The following is a 25,575-nucleotide window of genomic DNA, read 5'->3' as shown; positions in this document are numbered from 1 at the left end:
GGGGGCGGCCGGGCCATGGTGCGTCGCGCCCGGCTGGCGCTGGTGGCGGCGGCGCTGGTGGCGCTGGGGGCGCCGCCGTCGCCGTGCGCGGGCGCCCGGGCGCTGGAGTGGTACACGGCGTGGGTGAGCACGTCCTATGTGGAGCCGCTCAGCAACCGCACGGTGAACGGCCGCACGGAGAGCGGCCGCTACGGGGACAGCTCGCCCAAGGAGAGCGCTCAGGGCCATGTGGGCATTCCCCGCGGCGCGTCGCCCCGCAACATGGAGGGCTGCGCCCCCGACACCGACTACGACGTGCCGCTGCCTCCCGGTGGCCGCGGGCCCTCCGAGGGCGACCCACCGACCTGGATCGCCCTGGTGGCCCGCGGCGGCTGCACCTTCAAGGACAAGGTCACCAACGCGGCGCGGAAGCGGGCGGCCGCCGTGGTCATCTACAACGAGGCCCGCTTCGGCAACAGCACCGTCTCCATGTCCCACGTGGGTGAGCTCCCCGCGCTCGCCGAGGGGTCGGGGGGATCGCTTTGTCTAAGGCCAGCCCGCATCGGTGATGCGGCTCTGCGCGGTGAGGAATGGCGATGTGGGGAGACAGGGATCCCTGTAAAAATGGTACAGAAAACGGGGGTTTTGTTTTCTCTTCCTAGCCGCACTAGAGAAAGGCCGGGACCGTCTTCTGTCTCCCAAGTTACGAGCCGGGCGTCGGGGAGGAAATGCGGCACAGCCATCGGGACCGGCAGCCGTGTGGCAAACAGGGGTGGGAGGCTTGGATTTCCTTTAGGGATACCTTTTGGCCTGGTACCTTCCGGCAGAATGGCTACAGCGGGCACAGGTAGGCCGCTTTCCGCAGGCCGTGTGGAAACGCACCAGGTATCCCGAGGATGCCTCCCGGTGCTTTGGAAGGTACAGCTCTAGCTGTTTGAAAATAGCTTTTGGTACAGGCTTTGTTGTAGTAGCTTCATCGTCCTCTCCTGCGCAGGTCTGTTGAGAGTGAGAGAGGTGTGAGCATCAGGTAATCCTGAAACGCCCGCAAATGCAGTAGGAAAATTGAATCCTGGAGAAAGATGTTGGCTTGTCTCAGCGTACTGCTGCTGCTTCTGTAGCCGGCAGAACGGTTCTGTGATTTTTGCCGAGATAGGAATCCACATGTTCTGTCGCCACAGTCCCCACTTGGGCTGTGGCACAAAAGACTTGCTGAATTTTTATGGTTATGACAATATGAAGTGCTTAAACCAAAGAGACCAAAAAAACCTCAAAACTTGGCAGTAAAATCTGTTTGCTTTTGTAGATTTTTGAGAAACTGAAAGGTCTTCAGAGGAGGATGCGAAGACAAGGCAAACTAAGTAAAAAATTCAGTAGATGTGTGCTTCACATGATTTTGCTACGATGAGTTTATTAGTGCCTGGGCTCTCATTCCTGGTTGTGAGGGAGAGAAGGACCAGGGTCGTGGATGAAATAAAACCATAACATATTTCTAAAGGAAACAAACTTATTTTCTTAGTGTAGTGAGCTGAAAATCTGAACTAGGGAGCTGTTGCTCTACTATACATGTGATTTATCTATTGGAAAACGTGTCTCTCCTCTTGGAATACCCACTGGCACCAACTGGGGGATTGGAGTCATGATTATTGTTCTTAGTCTGCTGCTTGGTTAGATCAGCCAGGCCCATTTCGTATTCTTAGTTCACTGTGAAAGCGGAGGTGAGATGCTAGATAAAATGAACCTTTGTTTTTGACCCTAGGTGGTGATTAAGATACTTTGTTGTGTAATACTGCTTTCATCTGAAACAGTTTTTTCTTGCTTTCACCCTGGCCAATCGGTATAAATTTTTTCCCCACATTCTTCTCCATTCCCCATTGTAACCTCTCATAAGTTTTATTTGCTCTTTTGTTGAATCTTTTTCTTTCATCTTGCTTTCTCTTTTCTGCTATCATCTTTTTGCTACAGAAGACCTTCTTGGGCTTAATACTCAGTTTTGAATTCACTAGTGTAGTTACATCTGCCAGTGGTGTACAGAGAAGTGCTCTCTGCTCGTTTTTTTTGGTTTTTTTTTAATTTTTTTTTTTTTTTTTGGTTTGTTTTGTGGTTTTTTCCCTTGAACTGGTAGAACATTGCTGATGAAAGTTCCACCTATGTAGAGAGAGTGATTTAGCATAGTTCATATATACAGTAATACATTTGCATTTATACTGACTTTGTAAATGCAGGTTCAACCTCAAGATTGTTTGAATGGGATTATAATATATCGCAATATAATTACAAGCTCTGATGTAGTCATAAATGTCTGTTTCATGGTTGACACTTTCAGACATGTTAATGTTCAAGCACTTTCAGTGCACTTTGGAAATAAAGGGAAGAGATACTGTTAGTGTTTTAGATTTTAGGCTTTTTGAAGAGAAATGCTAGAAAGTCTGTGGAAGACTGGCAAGGAAGAATGTGGAAGGTAAAGCTTCAGTTTGCGGGGTCTACATTTTCATTTCTGTGAAGGGATTTGTGAACTGGCGCATAAGGAAGCAAGCCTTCCTTCTGGGAGGAGTGCAGAGGATAAATACTCTGGGAAATCTGCAGTGCAGTAACTAAGGAGTGGAGTTATGTGCATAAGTAAAATCCGCTTAATGCGTTCGCAATTAGTGGCACTGAAAATGATGTGAGATGGAACAGTGGTTACGGCTGGTAGAGATGCAGCCCAAATTGTTTGAAGGTGGTAGATAGCTTTTGTGGTCTCAGTGCCATCTTTTCATTCTCCTCCTGGAAGACCTAGCCTTTGAATTTTCTGGGATGTGTGTAATATATGTGTGCTTTGGTGGTCTTTTGGTGTTTTTAGGCATGTTTCAGCCTGAGTAAAAAGAGAAGTTCTTGATTAGGTGAAGAAATTATTTCTTATATATGGTGTCAAAGTGTTTAAAAAAGGACAAGTATTCCAAAGCATCTGTATTTTTCCCCTTGTAAACTTCATGAGTGCAGTGAGAAGGGATTTTAACTTATGTTTTGGAACAAGAGAGTTGAGAATTTCAATGTGTAGCCTTGAAATCCTGTCCCTTCTTCCACAAGAAGGTTCTGCAAATGTGGCTCTACTGATGTCTCATTTCAAGCCTTTTCTCTCTGTCCAAATTGCAGTGTTCAAAATGCTGGATGACTTCTGGAGGAAAGTAATAGTGGCACAATTTCATGTGTGGCTGAGAAGATTTTTCCATTGGAAAACTCTCATTTTACCCAAATGACTTGGTGTTGTACTTCATTTATTGAATCTGAACGATATAAATTCATACTTCTTCAGTTTTGCAGACTTGGCAGGCAGTCCTAACTGTTCATTTTTTATAATGGTGAACTTAATACAATACAGAAGCTTTAAAATACTTTCCAAAACCAGAATAAATACTGCATGTAAATATTAACTGGGAGTGGGTTGGAGAGGAATCTGGAGAGGCAAAGTCTGGAGTGTTGTGGAGACTAGACTAAGGAGAGTCAAAGCCTCAATTCTGTTTCAGAAGTTGTGGGTGGGGGGGCAGAGGTATATTGCAATGGAAAGAAAACAGGGTCTTCTGGTTCTATAGTTTTCTTGTTACACTTCATGCTGGGCACCCAACCATCTCTGTATCCCCCCCTAAGTTAGGATTTGGTGACCTGATCAGAATATAAGTTAGTTACTTTATTGTAGACTATGGAATGAAATGCGGTTGTGCTTGACACTCAGAGATGGGAGGCACTGCCTGTAGTAGTTTGAGGTAGGTCTGGATTAGGGCTTTAATTCATGGTTTGTGGATTTAAGGGATGCTTGGGATTTAATTTGAACGTATGACTGTGTCTGTGTGTCTACAAAATGAAAATGGTCTTTGATTTGCCAACATACATCCAACTAATTCTTTCCTTCATTGTCATGTTTTTTTAATACACATGTATTGAACAAAACAGATGCAAATTACTTTGTGCTCATGATTCTATAAGTTCTTAACATCTCCAAAGCAGCAGAGTTGTTTTGGCACGTAGTTCAATTCTTTGCTGCATTGCTTGCAGCACTACTCAGGATTTTCAAATGATGCATAATTCTGTATTACTGCTGTTTTCTACTGAAAGTTTCTGTTACTGTAGCTACTGAAAGGACAGTGGCTTGCATAATTAAGGTGTGACTATGATGTTGAGCTGGTAATGCTGTTCTGAAGAAACACGAGTAGCTGCTTATATCTGTCTTATAGATAAAAGTGCATATGTATTGGAACTCGGGTGGAAAGAGTACCAGTGGTTATATATCCTTCTTGAGACAGGTGCAAATACAACATGCACCAGGGATTAGGTGAGATGAGGTTGGGGTAGATGGTTAAGACAAAGCTTGTTATGGGATTGTTAGCATACTGTTAATGTTTGTTTGGAACGGGAGCCAAAAAGAATATTTGGTGTTAGTTGTGGCAATATTAGTAGGGTGCCTGTGTTTAAATAAACCAATGAACTGACCTTAAACATTTTTACTAAGATGGTTGAACTCTGGGAGCTTTCTGACATTTCTCAGGAGGACTAAAACTAGAGTGTCTGTGATCAGTTTCCAGATGACAGAAAAATATCTTCTTCATTTTTAAGCATGATGGGGAATAAATGTTGTAGTTTGGTGTGCCTGCAATCAAGATCTGTACCTGTCCTACTTTTTCCTCATCGGTAGAGTAAAGGTTTCCTTTAGCAAAAAAATACTGGGAGTGATAGCAGTAAAACTGTCTGCACTGGCAGGAAACATACCTTCATCTTCAAAGTTCCAAATTACCCCTTTTCTGCAACCTGATAATGTTAAAAAACATAGACCAAATTTTAAGTGGACCCAATTTTACTGAAGCATCAATAAAATCTAGAAAAAAAGTTAAGTTTACTCTAGTAGAGTAAAAAATGTGATTATTTATTGTAAAAGTAGAAGGTTATAGAAAGGCAGAACCAATAGAAATGCTTTCAGTGACACTTGGAGTTTTCTTTATAAATGTGATTTGAGGTATCTGAGTTGTGTGGCAGTTGAAGAAGCTGATGGAATGACTCACCATCATTTCAGTCTTTGAATAATGAGTTTCAGAACAGCAGGCTAAAATTAGCAAGGAATGAGTTAAAACCCTTAGTTGTTACAGGCTGCTCAGGGCAACTGCTTCTCTGAGACTGCTCTTGTTCCTTTTGTAATCGTGGATTGCAGTTATTCTTCTCTTCTCCGCCTTCTGTCTCATGGCCTTCAAGGCCACTGTGTTTAGTTGCATGTATTTTTTATGGCAGGTCCATCACCAAATCTTTAAAACTGTTAAAATGCTTTTAATGGGTATTTATTTAAAAATGTATAGTTATGTTATTTCTAAAACTGGAAGGTGTCACGCTGTCTAGAAACCATTGTGCAAAAGTAGCCTGACTTTCATTTCAAGGAAATAACTGTCTGATCGTTGTGCATTCTGGTGTCAAAGCAGAGAAGGACAATACTTACTGTTGTGGGGGGTTTTTAATACTTCATCATTAGAAATAGTGCAGAGAGTCAGATAGGAGGATTAAACTGACTTAAGATTTCAGGACTGAGGTAGAAAATTACTGATTGAAAAATCCAGGCTGCCTCTAATCTTGAAACTTCCTTTTCTTCCTTAAGCTTGGATGAAACCACATAAATCTTTTCAACGCATTTGTGCCGTTCCCTGGCCATCCTTAGGCACCCCTCCTGTTATTTGTACCTCTTACAAATGATTAAGAGCACAGGACCTAATTTCCCAATTTAGGTATGGGGTAGCAGTTCTTAGCAATGTAAGATAAATTCCTACTTCCATGTGTTTTTTTCCTTGCCAACTCTGTGGAATTGTGCAGGGTCAGAGAGCAGAGAGTGTTTTACACTCTTCTCTGAGTTTCGTGAGACTCTCTAGTAGTGTTTTTGTGCTGTTTCAGAGATAAGAACAATATTAATTACTGAATGGGTAGTATGCTTGGACTTGGTGTATCAACACATTGTTGGTGAGCAGAACTACAGTAAATTCACGAATACAAGCCGCACTGAGTATAAGCCGCATCTCCGGGTGTTGGCAAATATTTCGGTTTTTGTCCATAGATAAGCCGCACGCGAATAGAAGCCGCTCTGTCGTTCGCAGCGAGGACCCGCGTGCAATTAGTAACAGAACCGCGGGAGGGCAGGTTTCACTGGCTGAGCTAAGGCTGTGCAGGCTCGGCCCGCTAGGGGCCGCTGACGGGGCCAGGTGGCCCAGCCCGGTGCTGCCGCTCGGGGCCGGCCACCGCTGCCCCTGGGCTCGGTCACCCCGGGTCGGCGCTGCCCCGCGGTGGCAGGCAGGGACGGAGCTTCCCCCGCTCCTACGGCGGCGGCGGCGGGCGGGGACGGAGCTTTCCCGCGCCCGTGGCGCCGGCGGCGGGCGCGGACAAAGCACCCCGCCTCCTCCCCGAGCCGCGGCAATGGCGGCGGCGCCCCCCCCCCCCCCCGTCGGCTCCCCGAGCCGCGGCAATGGCGGCGCGGCCCCCCCGCGTCCTCCCCGAGCCGCGGCAATGGCGGCGCCCCCCCCCCCCCCGTCGGCTCCCGGGGCCGTGGCAATGGCGGCACCCCCCCCCCCCCCCGTCCTCCCCTGGGCTGCGGCAGAGGAGGAAAGAGAGCTCTCCCGCCTCTCTCCCCGCCCCCCGTGCTGCCTGCAGGGAGCCAGGGCAACACGGTAACACTGTAACAATTGCGAAATGCCGGCTTTTACTGGCCGGTGCTTGGCTCGGCACTCTGGCTGGCACGTCTGGGGTTGTAAATGTCAGAAAATTATTAATATATTAGCTGCACCCGACTATTAGCCGCACTTCCGGGTTTCCACCAAAATTTTTGTCAAATTGCTGCGGCTTGTATTCGTGAAATTACTGTAATTAGAGCCTGGGTGCTTGTTGTCTGTCTTCAGCTTCACTGCTTTATGTGTCCAAACACACCCACCAAGCAAGACAACATAGGTGGGTATTGCTGGAGAGCAGAGTGAGGTGCCTGAGGGGAGGCACAAGTTGGTGTAACTCTGTTGGGAAAATCCGCTTGTTTGCTGGGTCTGGCAGACACAGGTGTAATAGTTCTTGGAGTAGGTGACCAGAAGTGGGATGGTTGTGTTAAGGTGAAGTTGGGAAGGGAGGTTTATTCAGCTAATGCCTGGAACCTTTAGTTTTCATCCAGAGCAAACTATTTATGCCTTATGGTGGGAGGAGTTCTATATACACAAGTGAAACTTCTGCGAATTCCCTGTGGCTTGGTAGCAGAGTGGCCAGATTGAAAAGCTGTCACGGCCAGAATTGTCTCAACTAAAGGAATTTCGTTGAAATAGTCCGGGCAAAAAGCTCTTTGTCTTAGTAAGCAGAGGTGGCTGAGGCCAGAATGCAGCTTTGAATTTTGAAAGTCCCTATTTGATGTGATATTATATTATAAATAAGGAAACTGTTTCTTCTGACATAGCTTCTCTGTAAGGAATCTAAGGAAAAGAGGCTTTTAGCCTTCAGGAGGAGGTCTTGTTGCAAATAGGTAGTCTTTTGTGCATCTAAAAAAGGTTTTTACAGCTTTAGACTTTCAGCTGGGAAAGCCCCTCTTTTTCTTCCTTTCTCTCTGAATTAAGACTAGTTTTATTTTTTCTCAGAGGTAGGAAAGCAAAGTAAGCTATGAAGCTGTGACTTGCCAAGGTGGCAGCAGCGTTGGTACACACAAAGTAAGGACTATTCAAATAGAAATATCATAGAACAGTGAAAATGTGACACTTTAATAGGTACATTTGTTTGTAATTTGTTTTGTAATGCTAGGGTTAGATATTTCTGAGAACACTGGATATTCTTCCAGAAAAAAGTGGAATAAAACACTAGTCACAGAGGTCTTTGGATTTTGCTAATTGGTCTTGATAGTATCTTACTGGTTTTGGTGGCAGTATGTTGCCTAAAGGTTTTGTGGTTTTTTTGAAATTAGGTTTCATTCTTATGGATTGAGAGCTCTAGACTTCTAATATATTAGAAAAATCCTTTTGTTCACTGCTCCATAAGAGTCACAAAGTATTTCTTGACAAGTCCTTATCATGAGGTCTCATTACATTTTGAATATTTAGTATTAAAGAATTTGTAAGTATCTCAATGTTTAAAATAATTTATTATTTAGTTTACCAATAAATATATGAATCTTTTTTCTTTTGTTTATATATCCAGTGTAACTGAGCTATAGATTCAGATTCAAACTAAATTGAAATGTGTCTCTTTGATGTTCACATACCATCTCCATCTGCAACTAAAATTCCCATGCTGACAAATAAAAGAACGGCTGTTTCTGAGCTGTAAACTAGAACTTAAACTGCTTCAAGATGAGTTGTGTATGACTTGTCTGGCTTTTTTGCATGGATCCACATCTTACCTCACTGTGGAATGATGACTGTAGGCCTTGAACAGTAAAGATGCATCTGTTGAACTTTATCTCGTGTTTGAGAGTTTTTGAAAGAAAAGAAAAGATTCTTTACTGGTAAACTTTCTATCAATTCTGCTATGCCTGAAAAAAGCCCTGGAGGCTTTCCTATAACTTTGCTTGCTGATCTTAACTGAAGAGACCAAATTACTCTCAAGCAAGAATGCCCACATTTTTACTGTGACTACTGACTTTTTTTTCTTTTTCTATTCTCTCCACCAGGAACAGGAAATACAGTGGTGATAATGGTTGGCTATCCAAAAGGAATAGAGATACTGGAGCCAGTGCGAAGAGGGATTCCAGTAAGAATGAGCATTGTTGTTGGCACACGACATGTGCAAGAATACATCAGTGGTCAATCAGTTGTGTTTGTAGCCATTGCCTTCATCACCATGATGATTATATCGCTCGCTTGGCTCATATTTTACTATATACAACGTTTCCTGTATACGGGATCACAGTTTGGAAACCAGGTAAATGGAGCTAATGGCACTTAAGACTATTTACCTCCTTCTTGTGTCAAACTAGTTGCCTAACTTTGATTGTTTATTGAAGCATTCTTGAAGATCTGTGCCTTCTTCCTATTTTGCTAACTGTGAATGCTGCACAGCAGCAGTCAGTGAGCACTAATAAGCACTATGCTAATTGGCATCACAAGTTTGACTAGTTATAATTATTAGATGCTCATATGAAGTAATGAGAAATACATTTAGCAACTTGTCAACAACAAAGTAAGGGCAGCTTCTTATGTGATCTCTCACCTAACTGAACTTCCTTCCTTTTGACATGAAAAGTTATTTTCATTCTTCTGTAATTTTAATTTTGAAAGTATTAACTTCGCTAACCAGACTTTTTTAATGGAAAGAGACCAAGGAAAGTGGGGTGGATTTTTTTAGTATTTTCCTATAAAACCCACAAGTTCTTCGATGTAGAATTTTTAGTTCTAAAGCTTTATGAAAACTACTTTTGATACTTGTAATTCTACAACTCCACTGTAGAGTTACTGAATTATAGCAGACTAGAAGGTGCGAGATTTGTGGTGAGATTTAGTGCTCTCGGGCTGCTCAAGGTACTGAGAACAGAGAGAGTACTGAGGAGGTTTGGAAGGAGTAATTTTGCTCCTTATTTGCCCTTTTTCTAAAGCCAGCTTTACTTTTTCCCCGAGGAAAGTACCTAATCATGAAACAGTGTAGGCTGGAAGGGACCTCTTGATTCCTGCAATCAAGAGAGCAACTTTTATGGAATTGTTGAGGATATGAGTCCATCTGAGTTTTGAAAATACCTTAGAATGGCACTTACCTCTGCTTTTCAGCTACTGCAGATAGGTGAGGTTTCTTCCATGATCATCAGCAGCTCTATTGTTTGCAGGTTCTTTTTTTAATTTTTATCCTCATTTCAGAAAAAAATATTGTTCCAACCAGTGCTCTAGCATGTGTTCTCCTGCCTTTTCCTTGACGATATAGATTATAGCTTTGGGGGAGGGGGGAAGGGGTTTTTGTTTGCTTTCACAAGTCTGAACTCTGTTCAGGACTTAGAGGACTCTTCTAGGAAAATACTTAATTTCTCTTTTCAATAACTGAGGATAATACACAGGACTTCTGTATTGGTTAAACTTGTGTCTCCCTGAAGTTTTGGTTTCCTAGAGTCTTTTTTACTAAGCTTTAAATCTTAGCCTTTACTTTCTGAGAATACTTTTGGGCAAACAAAATTTTTCTGTAGTATTTATAGGAAAAGGGATGTGTTTCTGTGTTGTAACAGTTGTTTGGTGGAGCAAATTGCTTCTTCCTGTTGCCTTTAAATGGCTTTCATGGAGGAAAGTTCATATGCTTTGTGAAGCATCATATCACATCATGCACTTTAGTTTCAAGGATGTGGATATGATGTTTCTTAGAAACATATGCCATGAATGCTTAATAGGATTGTGCTATTGTCATTCAAATGCCAGTAGATTTGCCAGTGCTTGTCATCCAAATGCTTCTTAAATAAGTGAAACTTTGTAACAATAGAAGGTTATGCCATTTTCTCAATTCTTTCTCTTCTAAAATGGCCATTGAAAATAAAAATGATGCAAAGTTGGAAAATGTTTTGATTATATTAGTCAAGATACAGTATTAAGAGTCTTAAAGGAATTATGGAAACAAAAAGTCACTTTCTAACACAAATCTTGTTTTGCTTGTCTTAGAAACTCAATTAAAATTGAAGCTTATGAGTTAAATATGTTATGCTTTAAAGCAAGCTGCAGTATAACTGCTAAATGTAGGTAAAGATGGGTATCTTAAGATTTATTCTAATATCAGTTTAGCAGTAAAACTATAGAAGATCTCCTTGCTACTGAAGATGAAAACATGACTGTGCAGAAAACTCTGAGAAGGTGGAACAGGCTTCTGCTACTGGTTTTGTCCATTTCTGGGAGACCTTTCAGACTACTTATCTTTAACACCATGAAAACTCAAATCACAATTTTCAGTACTATACATTTGTAAAAATATGTAATCATAATTTTTACAGAGAAAAGCTGTGATTATGGGTTTGGGGTTTTTTTTTTTGTTATGATATTTCTTTGCTGGGGATTCCTGCTAGACAGGTCAGCGTCTGTCAACTGGGAGTGTTCAGTGTTTCAGTTTCTTGCAGTAGCTAGCATATTGTCTTGGACTACAGTACTGCTTTCTTTCCTTGCTTCCCCTCTAAGCATAATTAGACTGCATAGAAGTCCAGTATGTAAAGCCTTTCTTGTCATCTCCTTTGCATAATGTGTCCTTTCAGTGCAAAGCTTTGTCCAGTACAGGAGACAGTGTTTAACTGAGGGGAAGTATTAATAGCTACAAGCAGCCTTTTGACCTGGTGGCCGGCTGTAGGCTGCCTGGAAGGATTCCACCTTCTCCCAGGCTGGTGCAAAATGTTCGGTGTGCTTGCTTCATGGGCTTGCCTAACTGGATGGTCTGGTTATATGGCTGTTGTTACAGCTCTGCTTGCCTCTAAAGCCTACACTGGTTTCAGCTTTCCTGAGTGGGAAGGGCCTTAATGCCGGCAGTTGGGATGCGGGGCTGCCGGTGTGCTCGGCACACCCCTGAACGCCTGGGGCTCCTCCTGCGAGCCTCAGGAGTGCACAACTTACCGAATATCTGCTGTCTGGACACTTCTTACAAACAAACTCATTGCCCACAGATCAATTTGGGGTTTTTTTAAGCATTCAGTAATCTACATGGAAAGCATTTAAAAACTTTGAAATTTAATTCCTGAAACTACTGTCCATACTAACGTTTAAAATCTTATTTCAAGGGACATAGGAAAGAAACCAAGAGAGCCATCAGCCAGCTTCAGCTGCATACAGTGAAACGTGGAGAAAAGGTAATTTAGTGTCTCTGGCTCTTGCTGTAAGTTTTAAAAATGGTTGTAAAGTCTTCAAGGAATTTAAACTAAAATTACCACAACATAGTTGCAGTGTGGCATACAATTTTAGGCTTATGCTATGTTTTAAAGGCAGAATTTAAAATTAAAGAGTCAAATTTGAACTACTTATGAAATTACAGCTACTTTGTTGGAAATAATATCTGATTATACAAAATGTATAGGGGGCTAGTACTGTAAAGATGAGGAAACATTGTTATCTTTTCAGCACTTGAAAACATCAACAAGTGGATTGCAAAATACTTCCGCACAGTTCTTACAGCTGATGTAATGTTCTGTTTTCTTAAAAGAACATTTATCTTCCTATTGATCAGAAGGCCTTAAAAGTATACAAAGCTTTGAAAAATAAAACACTTGTTTCATCTTTTGACATATGAGACATTAAGGACCTATGTAGGCTTAACCTGAAGCATAAATTTTTTAAAGTACATTTCTATCTTATGAAACAAAGCTAATCTAAAAATTAAAGCAGCTTTCAGGAAGTTGGCTTTGACAGCATACGGCCTAAACTCAGCTGTATTACAATAACTGGAGTAGAAAAAGCCAACATTTTGAAAGAAAATATTTTAGTTGGAGTTTTGGGAGTGCTGATCCTAGATGCAAAATTATCTGACTAGGTTTCTGCTGCTACATTGGCATTTTTCCCCCCCCCCAACCCTTGTCTTACTTGATGAGTTGTTTTTTTTTTTTTAAAGGGCCGATATATTTTGAGATGAAAAACAAGGATTAGGTTATTTTTAAGTCTATGAATAAAATTAAAGTAAAAAAGGACATTGATATGTAAAAACTTAAAAGTTGTAGTCCAGCAGAAGCTGTTCTGCTCAGGTCATGTGCTACAGAGAATGTCCTTCATTTACTAAATGGGTTTTGAAACTTAAAAAATCCCAAAAATGTCTTTGAACTTACTTGCCTTTTCCTTCTACGCTTTCAGCATGCTTAAATAGCGTTTTATGAGTATTTCTTACTTTTAATTACATTACTTTTTGATGGAGCTTAGCATATATTTCAAGCTGTGCGCAGAGGGATATTTATACTTGAATTCATGCAATGACATCAGAAATCAGGGAAGACAGAATTGAACCTAAACTGTTGTAAAGCACTATCAGAGCAGAATGTCAGCATAGGAAAAAAGGGACGTAGAAGGGTCACGATGAAACCTGTGTTAAAAACCACATGGAAGATGTTTAGCAGCTTTTAAAATTTGATGTTCAGTGAAATCTTCCGAATAGGATTTGCATTGTGTGATTTTTGCAGTACACAGGGAGTTTTTTCCAATAAATAGACCCTTGACTAGAGTAAATAAAATGGGGAAATATGTTGTTATACTTTATGCTGGTTTACTTCTATCTTCATTAAGAAGAGTAGAATGAGATGAGGTTAGAATCTGTTAAAATAGAGCTTTTCTGTGTGGTAAATCGCATCTTATTAATGGGATTAGAATGAACCTGGTATCAGCGAATTTATGTAACTTATGATACAGAGGTATTTTCATGAACTAATATAAATTTGTCTGGGCCTTTGTCCTGTCTACTCTGTAAATGTCCATTTTTTTCTTTAAATATTTCCTTTCAGCTATTTCAAAAGTCTATTTCTTTTGTTGTGACGCAGTTCAGTCTCTCGTTATCCCCACTTGAGCTTGAGATATTTAACTAAAAATAGGTCATATATTAAAAGTGTATTTGCTATCATGTAGATTTTTCCTGAGAAGCTTATGGGATTATTGTAAAATGGACACTCATTTGAGTACGTGCTACATATGGTATGCTTGGATTTTGCCTCTTGTACAGAATAAAAAATAACTTATTATAGAGTACGCACTTGTCTTAGCCTTGTTTATGTAAAAAAACCAGTCTTAATATAATTTATTTAGGAATTTAAGGCATTAATTGTGTAAATTGATAGCATGCAAAGGAGGGAAATACTGGCCTTGAACTTGAAAGTTTCCTTGCAGATACTAATTAGTTTGAATGTTTGTATTGAAACTGAAGTGCTTCAGAAAGTTGTAAATCAAAAATACTAGTATTTTGGAGATGAAAACAGAAGACTTTTCCCACTGTCTGTTCTTCTAATACTTAGATTTTATACAATCCAATTAATGTTGGATTATTTTTCTTGTATTTGGAGCTATCCATTGTATTTGCACTGCAACTCTAAGTAAGGCGTCAAGAAGACATTAAGACCTGTTAGAAAAGATATTTAACCCTTAGATAAAAATAGAAGTGGGGAAATTATATTCTGTCTAGTGTGAACTCGGAGAAAAGTTTTTAATCCAAATTTCTTACTTGTGTTCTCTTCTGGCTATGAAGGAATATCTGCTACAATGTGGTAGAAAAAATTAAAAGGTGAAGAAGAGGTTTGCAGTATTGAACCCTAGAAATCTCTTCCTGCTCTTTGAAATCTTTGGGACCATTCATTCAGAATTAGACTGCACAGTGATTTGTGCTGACCTCTTTTAAAATGCTGTCATCTTACAGTTGCTTTGAACTGAAACATTCCTGTGCTTCCATGAGCAAAGCCAATGTATGAGATTTAATGAATTACTTAGGATACCATGTATAGCTATTTAAATTAGAAAATCTGGGTTTGGCTGCTTTTAGTATTTGATAACTTGATCAAATCACCTCTTCATAGAATCTTGAATTAAGTGAGATATCTATATTTTTTTTAAGCGAGATTTTTAAAAAATTTGCTATATCATTTATCTTGCGTTCTTGGTAGCTAGCTGTTGCATAAAGCTTGTTCTGTAATGAAGTATAAATGTAATACACTTAATTGTGTTGTCGTACTTAGGGTTTAGATGTTGATGTGGAAAACTGTGCTGTGTGCATTGAGAACTACAAACTGAAGGACACTGTCCGAATTCTACCATGCAAGTAAGTTATTCTTTACTGTTTAGCATGTTTTTCTGAAGAAATGGGATGAATTTCCTATAAATTCTTCTGAACCTCTGGTGGCAGAGCTGAAACTGCCTTTACTATGGCTTGATAAGTGTTGAAGGGCACTGTAAAACCACGTAGCACTTCATATGTATGTGGGGGCAAGGGAGCAATTGGGAAAACTGTAGGCGTGAAGTAGAACTTACTTAAATTGGAACTGTACACTGTTGAACTGATATGAGCGTGGTGTCTTTGTGCTTATTAGCATCTCTTCAGAAAGCTGGCATGAACCAAAAGGTTTCCAGAACCATGTCTGTACTAGTAAATTGAGCAGCAGCTAATCATCAAGATTATAAAGGAAAGGTTTATTTTTATTGTGTTAACTTGCACACTGTTTGAAGGAAGGGTGTGTGGCTTTCATGATAAGTTCTAAAGAGCATTTATTTTCTTTAGGCACATCTTCCATAGAACATGCATTGATCCTTGGCTTTTGGACCACCGAACTTGTCCAATGTGTAAACTAGATGTTATCAAAGCTCTGGGATACTGGGTATGTTGCACACTACTTTAATCTTCAAAGTAGACGTACAGTCTAGGAGGCAAGACTTATATAACTGTTTAGAATGAGAGCACCTGTTATTTGACAAGACTCAGAGCAAAGATGCAAAAAGTAATGGAATGAGAACCATTAAAATAAGGGCATTTTATGGGTATGAACTTAAATATGTCAAGCAGTTTATAAATCTTCTTTGATAACCATTTTTTTCTATATCCAGCTGATATTAAGGAATTCTAAGCAGAGGTGAGACAGTTTGCTCAGTCTGCAAAAATATAACTGAATTAAATAAATCTAGAACATATATTTGATGTTGTTGAGAACTGTCATGCAGAGGAAGAAATTGTAATTTTTCTACAGAGAATGTTTGTGTACTTCCACATATGCCCTGTCATTTATCCCTGTAAATGAACCAGTACTTAAAACCTTCCTAAAGATATTCACCAGAAATTGGTTAAGTAAGAAAATGATGTGCTCTCATTTCTTTCTGACAGCACCAGAAAAGAGAGATGAAGACACATGCGGTAGGTTACTCAGTCACTGTTGATAGTCTTGAGCTCCACTAAACACTATAGGCAAGAATGTACCTCTCTTATCTCCTACTGATCTAAAGAGATCTCTAGAAAATAGGGATGGTTTTTTGGTTCGGGACTTTCCTCTCATAGACTAGGTCTGTGTTTTGACTACCTTTTCTCTTACTTCATTTCAGAGGCTTTCCAGATCTGTGGAAGAGTGTTACAAGTTACTGTTTTGTTTTGTCAAAGGGGACACTACCCTTGCTATGTAATGTGCATATACCAGATTTTGGTGCTTCTGTGTATTAAGTCAGATTTTACACAGGAGTCACAATCTCATTGTCATGTGGAATAGGTATTGCTACTTTAATAGTGTTATATTAGCAGCTTGGTTTCTGCTCACATTCAGTTCTTGAGGTTAATGTATCTTGTGTTATATGCAGAAGGACTTATCTTTTTGAATACAGGCTGAAAACTGAAATACTGGAACCTTTGGAATAATTATATTCCCTGAATTTGTGCTGTTACAGAAGATACTGGTGTACTAAGCCCGCCCAGGATGAGTAATAACTCCTCTGCTTGTTGGCTAAAACGACTTTTGGAAAGCAGATTGAATAGAATTATATTAAATAGAGAAACCCAGTTCATTTTTCTAATGAAATGAGGCAAATGGGTCTTGTGTATGCATCGATCATTCAAGTCTCACTGAAGCTAATAATGTGGGAAACCATTCAGGAATTTTTTTCTAGCTTAATTTTCTGTTTGATCCATTTTGCGCAATCTAGTCCATAGAGTGATTGCCTGAATTTTTTTTACTGATGTGAAGAAAAGTGCAAAGAGCAAGGCAGCTTCTCTCAGCACTGCACTCTGAACCTATAGAAAAGAATGTGCAGCCTTATTATAGAAATGCACTAAACCTTCCACAGAGAGGCTCAAGGCTCAGTTCAGTTATTGACAACGAATACTTCAGGTGCTTTTACAATTTTAAAGGCTTGAGGTAGTAAAAAGGCACGAAGTCCTATGACTTGACTTTTGTAAAGTGTAGAATTCAGTAGTCTAGTTCTTCATTAAGCTATTTTTATGAGAGAAGGAATTGCAGTTCAGCATGTCTGACTGATTTTGTACAGCATTACTGAATTTTGTAGTTTCAGTGCTTATTTAACTGTTTAAGATTTGGAAACCAGAATCATTAATGCCCCCTCCCATCTGCAAACATGAAGATAGGTATCACATGTGTCTTGTGTTCAATTGTAGCATGTCTATAGCACATTAAAATTTAATATGTTTTAAATTATACTGGTTTGATGCTAAAGAAAGAATCAGCCTAGAATTCCTTAAATTTTAAGATGGGCCTTTGCTAGTTGTTCAAGGAAGGGAAAAATACTTGCTAGTAAGCAAGAAGAATAGTTACTTAAACTGCAATATATTTGCTTATGTATAGCATCAGTATATCTATGGCAATGAAGATAGTCTGCTTAGTTGTAAAGAGAATGGTATGTATAGGACTTTGATCCATTCTGAAAATTAATTCAGGGTTGTATGGCTCGTGCTATAGAATAGATGAAATAGATCCCTTTGCCTGTGATGCGGATGTTGCATTCCTGCAAAGTGACAAGCCAGTGTGTTTGTGTTTTTGGAACAGACTTAAAGTTAGGCTGGAGATAGAGGAGGAGAGAATTTGGTTCTGATGTAAATGTTTATTCACCCTAGTAAAAAAAACTTGGCCAGCTACTATTATGAAAAACCAGGACTTGGAGAGTTCTGCAAACTCAAAGGATCAATAGGTTTCCTCAGTGGGGACTTTGTATGAGTTGAACCTGCTCCTAACCTTCAGCAATGCTGTTGCTACAGTGTTGAAATAATCCATCCAAAAGGCTGACTGGGTGACTCTTCCTGTTGCTGCTCTTGGATTTGAGGTGGCTGTGGAAAAATGGCTTTTCTTTTGGTTGGCTTGCTTTCTTTGCAGTCAGACAATAACCTTGAAAGTGGACAATATCAATATTATTCCCAGGAGTGCACACGTAATAGCTAAAAAATGGTCTTTTTTCCAATAAGGTGAGGTTACAAAAGGTTACATGGAAGAATGTTGATGTCTGATGGTAGAAAAAAGTGACAGTTAAATACGTTTAATTTTGAAGGGGGACCCTGAAGATGTACTTGAAGTTCCAATACCTGAGTCCATAAGTGGCAGCGTTTCAGTTGGAAGTCTGAGTATTGCTTTGCAAGATGATGACAGAAACGAAGTAAGCGAATTGTCAGCTTCCTCCACTAATGAATCTGTGTTGCAGTGTACCAGCTTAAAAGAGGATGCAGGGGAAACCACAGCATTGCTTGGTAAGTAATTCAGTGTTTCACTGGATAAACCTTAGCACTAGGCATTGCATTAGAAGCCCTTCTCTAGCAGGTTGAGCAGTTAGTACTGCAGTGCAGAGTGGACTGAGTGGTGTCACTTGCTACTGATCTTCAAAAAATATAAGCATATTTTCAAAGAACTTTTTCGAGATGGAAATAACTGGACTTGGGGGAAAGAAAGATGCAAGCAGTGTCTTAAGAGGATTACCTAGAGAATCTTGAGAACCTTAGGTATATATGAGTATGAAGTTTGTTGCCAGAGTCTGGATTAATGTAACAGTAAAGCATATTAAAATGGTAAAACAACAAACAATTTTTTCTTCTAATTTCTGATTTCTAGATGTGGATGCCAGTAATAACCGGCATGGAGAACATCTATCTAATGGAAATTCCCACTGAACTGCTTCATGGAAAATATCTTGAATAGACTGTTGAAGAACTATTATTTTTTATTTAATTAGTATGGACTTTTGTCTAGTGAACAGAAAAAATAACAATGTAAATTATTTTACCTTTCCAACTTTTCTAGCTGGTGTTCCAAAAGGGCTAATAACTAAGAATTTTGTACACAGGAGGATTTTATAAAATCTCCTCTGGATGTCTCATCCTAGAAAAAAAAATGCAATAACCCTTTTTCTGTAAGCATTGTTGCAATGTCATTGTGTTCTAGAGGGCTGTAACAAAGATGAAGACTAGGCAGTGAAAATAATGTAGAATGTGTAATGGTTAAATATTTTGGATGCACTATTTACATTCAGTATGTACACATGGAGAACACTTACAAGCTACGATTATTAAAATGTTCTGAAAGTTCTGATTTGTTGTAATTGGAGGTGAATATTCTTAGAAAAGACTTTAACCTTGAAGGAATCGAATAACTTGATGGATATGATGTGTATCCTTTGCTTGTGATGGAAAAATTGCTGGTTGCAACATGTAACAAATACTTATTCTATCTTGTAATGTGTTCCATTCAGGATGCTGAGAAGAGGAAAGCTTCTCCATCTTGCTAGCTTTTTATACTGAATTTGGCAGTAATAGGTTGTGCTAGGTGGTCTTCACGTGCTGAGCATGTAGACATTTAGTATATGCACACTGGTTACCTCTTTCAATCTTAAACTCAGTAGAACAGAGGTAAAGGGCTACTTATGGCTAAAATATATTTATTAGTCTATTTATAAGAATTTGTGTAATTTCTTCTTGCTCCTGTTCCCATCCTGACCGAGTTTATGTACAAATTGAAACTGTTTCTTTAAAAATACAAAGTTTGGGTTTGTTTTGCTTTTTCTTTTCCTTTGTGTAAAGATGCTGGAATTCTCTTGGGTATTCCACATTAGGAGTTTTGACTGGATTTGCTATTAGCTTTTATTCCTTTCTTTTAGATTAGCAGTATTGTGCCTTATAGTAAAACACTTAAGAAATCTGAAGCATCTGAGAGTAAATATAAACCCTGGCATCTCCCATTATGACCTCTTACTCAAATATTTATATACTGTAAGTGGTATAAGGAATTGCTAAAATGTTTTGTAAAGAAATATGTATACTTCAAACACTACTTAAGAGTGTTAAGTGAATTGTTTAGGATTTTAGCATTGTCATGTTATAAATAATATGCTACATTCCTCAATTTTCTTTTGTAAAGCTGTTGCTACAGATTGCTTAAAACAGTCTTTCACTAGGCATTTCTTTTAGAGTGCGTTTTGTTTTTAAAATGTATATTTGGAATGTTTTTAAGAAAATATGCAATTCTTTTTCTAACTTATATTGAGCTTCAATAGAAGCAATAACTTTTTTTAAATTTTAAAGTGAATGTTCCAGAAATGACAGAGGGGAAAATATAGTCTGAACTTCTACTTTGCAGAGCAGATGTTTCACCCTAAATTTCCTTCAAAAAAATTCCTGTTAATGCTTACTTAAAAAAAAAATCTGCCTCTTCTCTGTAGGAGTATAACTTCTAGGTTTACTGAAAAACTGTCAGGTTGTAGTTCTGATGTCACCAGCAGGTGCAAGTTTTTGTGATGCCTTTATCTTACAAGAAGCACATGAGAATGAAGTATGACTGACCAACCATCTCCAAAACTGAATAAATAAATAAATAAACAACCTACAACTAAACCAGACAATGTGTAGGGACACTTAAGTCTCCAAAAGAAGCTTATCAACATTTCCAGAACTGCCTTTTCAACTATCTCTTCAATATTAAAAACTAAGTCTTCTCCCTCTTCTTTAACACAAAACTGAACATTGATGTAGTAAATGTTGAGAGGGTTTAAACTCTAGCTCAAGGAGGAACCAAAAGAGAAGTTATCAAGAGAAGTGTTGTCAGTCTGTGGATTGTGTCTTGCTGATACCTACAGCACAGTATTCATTCTGGAGAGGAGAATTGTGGTAAGTACTTGAGCTTTTATGTAACACCTATAAAACCAAAAGCTTTTCTTAAGAATTAAATCTAAGATCAGCAGAAAGCTGGAAGAAAAGCTAAGGAACCTGCAAACTGAAAAGTGTGCTTATAAAATCTGGTGTGTGCTGACTTAGAAAAATATCTGTGTATTAAGACTCCTGAGGTCTGTTTCACATGCTAGCGCTGCACCTGTTTCATTTCAGTCATTCACAAAAATAGTTACAGTTGTTTCAGTCAAATAGGTTTGCACATAGTTGATCTTTGATATAGTTAGGTCTTGTAAGGCCAGCTGTGCTGCTGAGGAGTGATGACAATAAAAGGCCGAATTGCAGTGCATCCAGCAAGCAGTTTGCTCTCCTTGGAAGCACAATGACAAAAATAACCTGAAGCGAATCACTAGTCTGACCTCAGTCAAAAAGCTGACATGCATCAGTAAAAAGAGAGGTAGGATGAAAAGTAGGGGGCACAGAAAAGTCTAGGGTGTTTGAAACAGTAGCAAGAGAAGCTTAGAAACAAAGACAGGACGTGCTGTTCCAGTTTACATTGCGTAAATGGGTGTAGGCTGCTGTAGGTAAATACAGGTGCAGACTTTGCTGATCTGGATCCCCACTAAGTTGAATCAAACTGGTATTGCTGGTTTCTAACACTTCACCTAGCAAAAGCTTGAATGAAAGTCAAAAACCAATGAGGGATTTTTTTTTTTTCACACCCTCCATGAATCCTTTTTGTAGAGTAGGTGCCTCCTGCCTCCTTTCCCTTGCATTTAGGGAAGCTGTAATCTGCTACTTCAGCCATGTCCTGCCTAGTGTGGGAGCTGCAGCTGTGTGTGTTGTGGGTTCCTGCTGCCTCCCCCTTCCCTCATCACTTTTCCTAACTGCACAGTTTTCGTAAAATATGCAGGAGCTTGTCTTGGATACCTCTGTCCCTTTGTTAGAATTTTGCTGTAATCAGGCAGAGTGCTTCTTATTGGAGGCATTCTTGTGGTATCATTATACCAAAGGCTAAATGATGCAGCCCACAAGAAGTCTAAAGCCCGTCGATGATGCTGAATACATTACTTGGGAAAAATCCCTGGCAGGACTAGGGGATGCTGGTTTTTGTGGAATAAGTTTTATTAGTGTTGCATTAATTTGCGTGGCTTTGCTGCTGTTTCTGTTTAGGGAGAAATTCTGTGAAGTTAAGTGATTTAATTTTTTTTTTTAAATGAGAAATGAACTGCTGTCTTAAAGGAAAAACTGGACTCTCTTTGTTCAGAAATTTTGGTTTATTAATAATAGTCTACAACTGACAAACTGGAAAAACTTGGTAGAAAATAATTGTCTATGCTTCTTTCAGACTTGATAGCAAGCAAGAATGAACCATAGATATTTCAGGTCTAAAAAGCATGTTAATGATTTAATTACTTGCAGAACCAATTTAACTGGAAAGTCTGGATTTTCTTTTACTAATGACTGTTAGACTGGATTCTTCTTTGGCTCTAAGCAATGCTTGGAGGAGATTGTTGGCATGTACTAGGGAAGCTTGATAGGATAGCAGTAACTCCTTTCTCCTGCCCCTTAGCCCCACGTGGCATGTGAACGTAGTCCAGCAGCCTGTTGCCAGTCATTAGGGCTCAATTTTGGAGGTCTACTGGAGGACTTGCAGGATAATTTACCTACAGTGGAAATGCCTTTAATCCATGCTGATTTAATAAATTGCATACCAGTATCTTCCTGCCAAAGCTGGCCTGTTGGGAATTCTGGTCCTGTTCAGGTTGTAACTGGTGCAGAGAAACCCATTGCAAGACCTCTGTCAAGTGTGCAAAGCTGTTTTTCAATTGCTTATTGATTTGGGAATGGTCCTTCAGGCTTTCTGCCCAACCTGCAAGGTTCCTCTACAACCAGCCAGTTGTAGTTGGGCAGAGTTCAGCAAGACTGTCCCCTTGGGTAAGTTAAAGAGATAGAATTTTATAATTTTACAACAGGGCCATCTGAATTACAGTTCCTGAAATGGAACATGTCAGCATCATTTTTTTTAAACTGGAATGCCTGTAAAAAATTCTAATATGTCTTTGATATTGGTCTTAACTGGATGTGTTCTTTTCTCTCACAGGTGATATGTGAAGATTTGAGAATTGGAATTGATTAAACATGCACAAAGCAAGCTGAAGGCTTTTGGTTTTGTTCAGTATGGGTCCTGATCTCTCCTCAGATATCCTGCTATATTGCAAAACTTGATTTAAGAAAGTTTTTAAAATAGAATGCCTTTATAATTGCATGTATTTGTGTGAGGAGTGCATTACCTGGGACTATCCATTATACTCTTCCATTGGACCTGAAGCTCCTTTTCACCGTCTGAAACATGGTAATGTTACTGCATTTTTAAATGAGCATATCCTTCATTCAGAAGAGCAAAGTAAGTTTCCATCATTTTGTTAGTCTGAAGCTTAAGTCCAAAACTTTGAAGCCACTTCTAGTATAAACATATACCTGCAGAGAACTATTTGAATTTTCTAATCTGTCAAAAAGTATTCATAACTGTCTTTTATTGTAACCTTGAACTAATTTGGTTGCATTGTTTGGATTAAGCACTTGTGTCTTTTCCATTGTGTATGTACAGTTGTAAGAATGTCGAGTTATGCATTGTTGTTGTAACTTAATGGCTAAAAGCTCAAATTCGATAATAAATTATACAAACCTTTTAAAAAGCAACATCTGAGAAGCTGGAGGGTTTTGTTTTCTTTGGTACACTTAGGAAGTGGATCTGAGACACTCAGCACTAGCACAGCACATAACAAGCTTTATGCTGAGTAGCTACAAAGGAGCCCCTTTCAGCATGTGGTGCTTTCCCCATGTCACCAGTACCGAGGTGGGCTGGGTTAACTGTGGCTGGCTGCTTAATGAGGAGTGGGAAAAGTGGTACAAGAATGTTGGGTAAAGATAAACTGTTAGCAATTACCATCACTGCCACAAGAGCCATGACTTTATGAAGATTACTTTGAAATGGCAATAAATTAGTTTCAGAGGACTAAAACTACCATTCTGTAAACTGACACTTCTCCCTTCCATCGTGGCAGGACAGGGGTGGTGAGCCTGGTTAACAGGGGGTCTCTGCTGTTCCCTCCTCACCCTTTTGTCCTGCTCCATCCTGCGTTCCTTCCGAGGCGCTGCAGTTCTTTAAGGAACTACTTCAGTGTGGATCCTCTCCATCAGGTATAGGCCATCATAAGATCTTCATAAGATTTCTTGCCAAATCCCTAATCCTTGAATTTGCCACAGAACTATAAAAATTACTTATACTGGTACAACTCAAGCAAATACAGTGAAGATGCAGAACAGCCAGACTTTGGTTGTAGCATAATAGTAGCAACTTTTGCAGGGGGGAGGATTAAATTGTTTGTAACTAATTCTGTAAATCAAAGTAGATAGCAATGACTTTAACCAGTAGTAATCATTTTTATATTGGAGCCTGATACTACATCATAGTACTGCAGCTTATATTCCAAATGCTAATCTAAAATGTATGTGGTTTTAAAGAGGGGTGCTACTACACAGAATATAGTTAAACTCAGCTTTAGTAGATAGAAAACATTAAGAGTATGATTTTAAATCAGCTTGTGTTTTAAGTGTTGCCACTAAAAATACCTTATAGCAAGTGTATTGGGTTTAGAAGCAATGGCTAGAATTGGAACAGACCTTAAATAAATTACTCTAGTTGACCTGATACATTTTAACTGGAAAGCTGCTCAAGTCTAACCCCTAATGACTACAGAACATTTCTTGCAGGACTTTATACTAAATGAGACAAGAGATTGATGGGATTTTCAATCCAAGCACTTTCACATCTTAAATTACTTGGAAGGAAAAGGCAAAAGACTGTCTTTACTTTGCATTATTCATCTTGTACTTCCTAAAAATTTGAGAAGCTGATGCAGATTTACAACAGCTTTCATTTAACAAGCAGCATTAAATTAGAACTTGTTAACTTTCTAAGTTACGGTAATTTCACGATTATAAGCCGCACCATTTTCACCAAAATTTTGGTCTGAACCCAAAGCGCGGCTTATAATCAGGTGCGGCTTATATATGGACAAAGAACAAAAAGTTGCTGTTTTAGTTTGGAGGACAGGTGTCTGCTGAGAAAGGCAGGAACTTCTCTTTGAAATGGAGAATGGAAACCCCCTCCCTCCAAATTATTATAATTTTGAAATCAAGGGATTTTCAAAAAGGCAATAAATGGGAATTAGGAATAACAGTTCTTTACTAGGGAAATTAAAATAGAAATACAGTACTACAAAGAAACAAACTCCAAACCCTGACAAAGTCAGAGTACAACCTGACACCCCATCAGGCAGGTTGTTAGTAGCAGCCCCATTAAATGGTGGCTGCATCCTCCTGCAGTGACAGATGTGATTCAGTTGGAGCAGTGCTCCTGCAGAAGGTGCAGTTTCCCTCCAGAGGTCCAGTGGTGATGTGGAGAAATCCGGTTTTCCTCAGGAGTCCAGTGGAGAAAGGGGCTCCCTTAGTGTCCCAAAACATCTGTTTTTATCTTGGTAAGAAATGTTGGGCTCTTCCCCCTGGCTGGAGCAACTTCCAGTGGGATGAAGTAGTTTTATCAGTCCCACAGTGGGACTCAATGGGCCATTAGCAGAAAATGACTCACTGGAGGAAGGATGAGTTGTGAAAAGATAAAGAACAATGCCCAGCCTGGTTTCAATGGATGGCCCATTAGCAGAATATCTGCCGTTGAGATAAGGATCACTGCCCCCACCCTCAACAGATGGTGATGGAATAGATACCTTTTATCATACTCTGCATTGTAACCTGCAGCTTATAATCATGTGCAGCTTATTTATGGACAAAGAATGAAAAGTTGCTGGCACCTGGAAGTGCGGCTTATACTCAGTACAGCTTATAATCGTGAAATTACTGTACTTTCCTTTTCAGTCTCAGGTCTTAACTATAACAGCAGCTACTCTAGTATCAGGTTAAAATAGTAGGTTAGCAGACTCCATCACCAGTTTCCCCAATACCTGGCATCTAACATGAAAGCTACTCTGCCTCTGTGCTCTAGAAGGAAGAGGCTATTTAACTTTA

General features: G+C 39.5%; 1 protein-coding gene and 1 non-coding gene across 2 annotated transcripts; both read left to right on the top strand.

The window, feature by feature from the left end:
* Positions 1 to 23,190, top strand: RNF149 (ring finger protein 149). Its single transcript, XM_033051766.2, has 8 exons — positions 1 to 481; positions 8,615 to 8,865; positions 11,672 to 11,740; positions 14,591 to 14,673; positions 15,130 to 15,226; positions 17,886 to 18,081; positions 18,440 to 20,487; positions 22,592 to 23,190. Exons 1-7 carry the CDS (start codon positions 16 to 18, stop codon positions 18,496 to 18,498), a joined length of 1,221 nt encoding a protein of 406 aa, XP_032907657.1. The 5' UTR covers positions 1 to 15; the 3' UTR covers positions 18,499 to 20,487; positions 22,592 to 23,190.
* LOC116993252 lies at positions 20,797 to 20,912 on the top strand. Its single transcript, XR_004417242.1, has one exon. It is a non-coding gene; the product is annotated as a small nucleolar RNA SNORD89 (small nucleolar RNA).
* Positions 23,191 to 25,575: the final 2,385 nt, after the last annotated feature.

This window comes from Catharus ustulatus, chromosome 2 (genome assembly GCF_009819885.2).
Source record: "Catharus ustulatus isolate bCatUst1 chromosome 2, bCatUst1.pri.v2, whole genome shotgun sequence".
Taxonomy (NCBI): domain Eukaryota; kingdom Metazoa; phylum Chordata; class Aves; order Passeriformes; family Turdidae; genus Catharus; species Catharus ustulatus.
This window is presented reverse-complemented; position numbering and strand designations above follow the sequence as displayed.

Excerpts from the sequence above, each read along its gene's own strand:
- RNF149 (XM_033051766.2), top strand. The coding sequence starts at position 16 with ATGGTGCGTCGCGCCCGGCTGGCGCTGGTGGCGGCGGCGCTGGTGGCG. Across the intron at positions 482-8,614 it reads CGTCTCCATGTCCCACGTGG|GAACAGGAAATACAGTGGTG; the intron begins GTGAGCTCCCCG and ends TCTCTCCACCAG. Across the intron at positions 18,082-18,439 it reads GGAAACCACAGCATTGCTTG|ATGTGGATGCCAGTAATAAC; the intron begins GTAAGTAATTCA and ends TCTGATTTCTAG.